Source organism: Monopterus albus, unplaced genomic scaffold, assembly GCF_001952655.1.
Source record: "Monopterus albus unplaced genomic scaffold, M_albus_1.0 scaffold33.1, whole genome shotgun sequence".
NCBI lineage: Eukaryota > Metazoa > Chordata > Actinopteri > Synbranchiformes > Synbranchidae > Monopterus > Monopterus albus.
In genome coordinates this window covers 1,238,888-1,240,955 of record NW_018127913.1, presented here as the reverse complement: position 1 = coordinate 1,240,955, position 2,068 = coordinate 1,238,888, and the positions used below count along the sequence as shown (strand labels likewise).

The following is a 2,068-nucleotide window of genomic DNA, read 5'->3' as shown; positions in this document are numbered from 1 at the left end:
GTGCGTCGCCTGGAGGAGAACGAACTATTCCTGGAGCCCTTTGAGATGGTTTTCACAGCCCATTTAGGAGCCAGATTGGAGCTACTGCTGTTGATGCGGTGAGCCACTGTCTGGTGCATCCAGAGAACCTCGGGGTAGCGGGTGGAGTGGGAGCAGAAGGAGCACTTGTGGCTAGGGAGGCTCTTCCTGTCCAGGCTTAAGGAGGCTATGCCTCTGCAGCCCTCGGCCCTCACACATAGATCCACAGGGGTCATGCTGGCATCGAGTGGAGAGGATCGAGCTGAGAGGTAAGCGGGAGAGGATGCAGAGTTGTTCATTCCCTGAAGAAGAGCTTTCTTCAGCTTGGGATAACCACTCGGGGTGCCTCTGTCTGAGCTAGAGCTGGAGCTGGTAACGGGGCTGGGTGTATCCTCGAGGCCTGCCGGATGTTGGACGCGAACATGAGTCAGATAAGCATGTGACTCTGTGGTAACAAAGTCACACATACTGCAGATGTAAGGCTTCTCATCTGTCAGAGGAAGAATGAGAGCATAAAAGTCAGTGACTGCAAAAGAAATCATCTAGATTATACTCTCTTCTACTACCAGCCAAAAGTCAAAGCTCACTGTGCCAGATTCATATTGTATTATCCAGTGGTAGCCACCAGGTGGCAGTATAGTCCAGTGCTCCTATATCCTCACTTTTCATTTCAAATGTACAAATATATCTGAAGTTAACTTTTTTCCAGTGAATACAGGCAGATACCACTTTCATAATCAAACATTCATCTTCAGTTTGTCAAGACTGTGTCAGAGCAGTGGTGATTCACATTTATGGTAACTTTTGGGATGCAATGTGATTTATATGATGTAACATGAGCATTATAGCTTACTAACTAGACAAAACAAATGGACCATTAAAGATTATAAAGCTGGTTTATCTGCTGTACTGTATAATAAACTCTTGTCATGAAACTGCATTGGTCAGCACAGGTGTTTTGAGTCAATATTCCTGATTTGTAGTTTAATTAGTTCCCCACTAGGTGGCATAAATGTTCTGTCTTTCCTAACAAGTGAATTTTTACTCTTGTCACTGTATAACTTTATATGGCCCACAGTATCTCATATCTGGAATGATACAGAATTTTATGATAAGGATTATAGGAATCGTCTTCAGTGGCTCTCAAAATGCCATTAAAGATAAAATAATGTAAAACAAATTGGAGGTTCTGAACATAAAACCATAAAATCAGATAGAGGCCAGAGTCTTCTACCATCACACACACAGAAATGCTGCTACTTACAGATACTGTAAATAGCACATTACTGTACTCTCTGCTACCCCTCCCCATTTTTGCAACACCAGTAACCTTCCATCTGTTTTTCATTTGGCTTCCTGTTGGCAGCACTGGCCAACGCTCACAGCTCAGACTCTGCCAAGGTGGAACCCTGGGGCTGGGCAGTTAGGCAGGCAGGGTGGGGAGACCCTTGTGCTCTGTTTATCAGACCAGTACTGGTCTGATTATATTAATCAATCACTGATAAGTCAGAGTTGTCATATTTGAAGTAAGTATGTAAAATGTAATATCAGCCAAAATATTATTGCCATTCTAAAGTCATTTTCAGTGCAGTCCTGAATCAGTTTCAGTTATTCACAGATGTACACAAATATAAACACACACCAACTACGGTGAGTGGTTCGAATCCTGTTCTCCCTAGTCCACATATCGAAGTGTCCTTGGGTGTGACATTGAACCCCAAGTTGCTCCCGATGGCCAGAGCAGCGCCTTGCAGGGACAGCGCTGTCATCGCAGATGGTTGCCTCGGTTCTGTACCGGAGACAAATTCCTTGTGTGTGTAAAATACTTGGCCAATTAAAGTGATGAAGATGATGATGATGATTATTATTAATGTTATTGTTGTTGTTGTTTGCACAGTGATGATTCCCACAGAGAAACATCAAACAATGATCATTATAGCCAATTTGTCAAAAAGCCTATGACCATGTGTATGTTAGTATTTGCATATATTGCCACGTCTCATTTGCATTCCCCAAAAAGCAGCTGAAAGGCTGTGAGGGACATCATAGT

The 2,068-nt window shown here is 43.2% G+C and overlaps 1 protein-coding gene across 1 annotated transcript in view; it reads right to left on the bottom strand.

The window, feature by feature from the left end:
* The window catches only part of LOC109958526 (zinc finger protein 516), a 43,588-nt gene that overhangs the window by 12,948 nt on the left and 28,572 nt on the right, over nucleotides 1-2,068 (bottom strand). Inside the window, exon 3 of the mRNA XM_020597239.1 lies at nucleotides 5-508. Coding sequence (XP_020452895.1) covers nucleotides 5-508 — 504 coding nt within the window. The remainder of the gene's footprint in view (nucleotides 1-4; nucleotides 509-2,068) is intronic.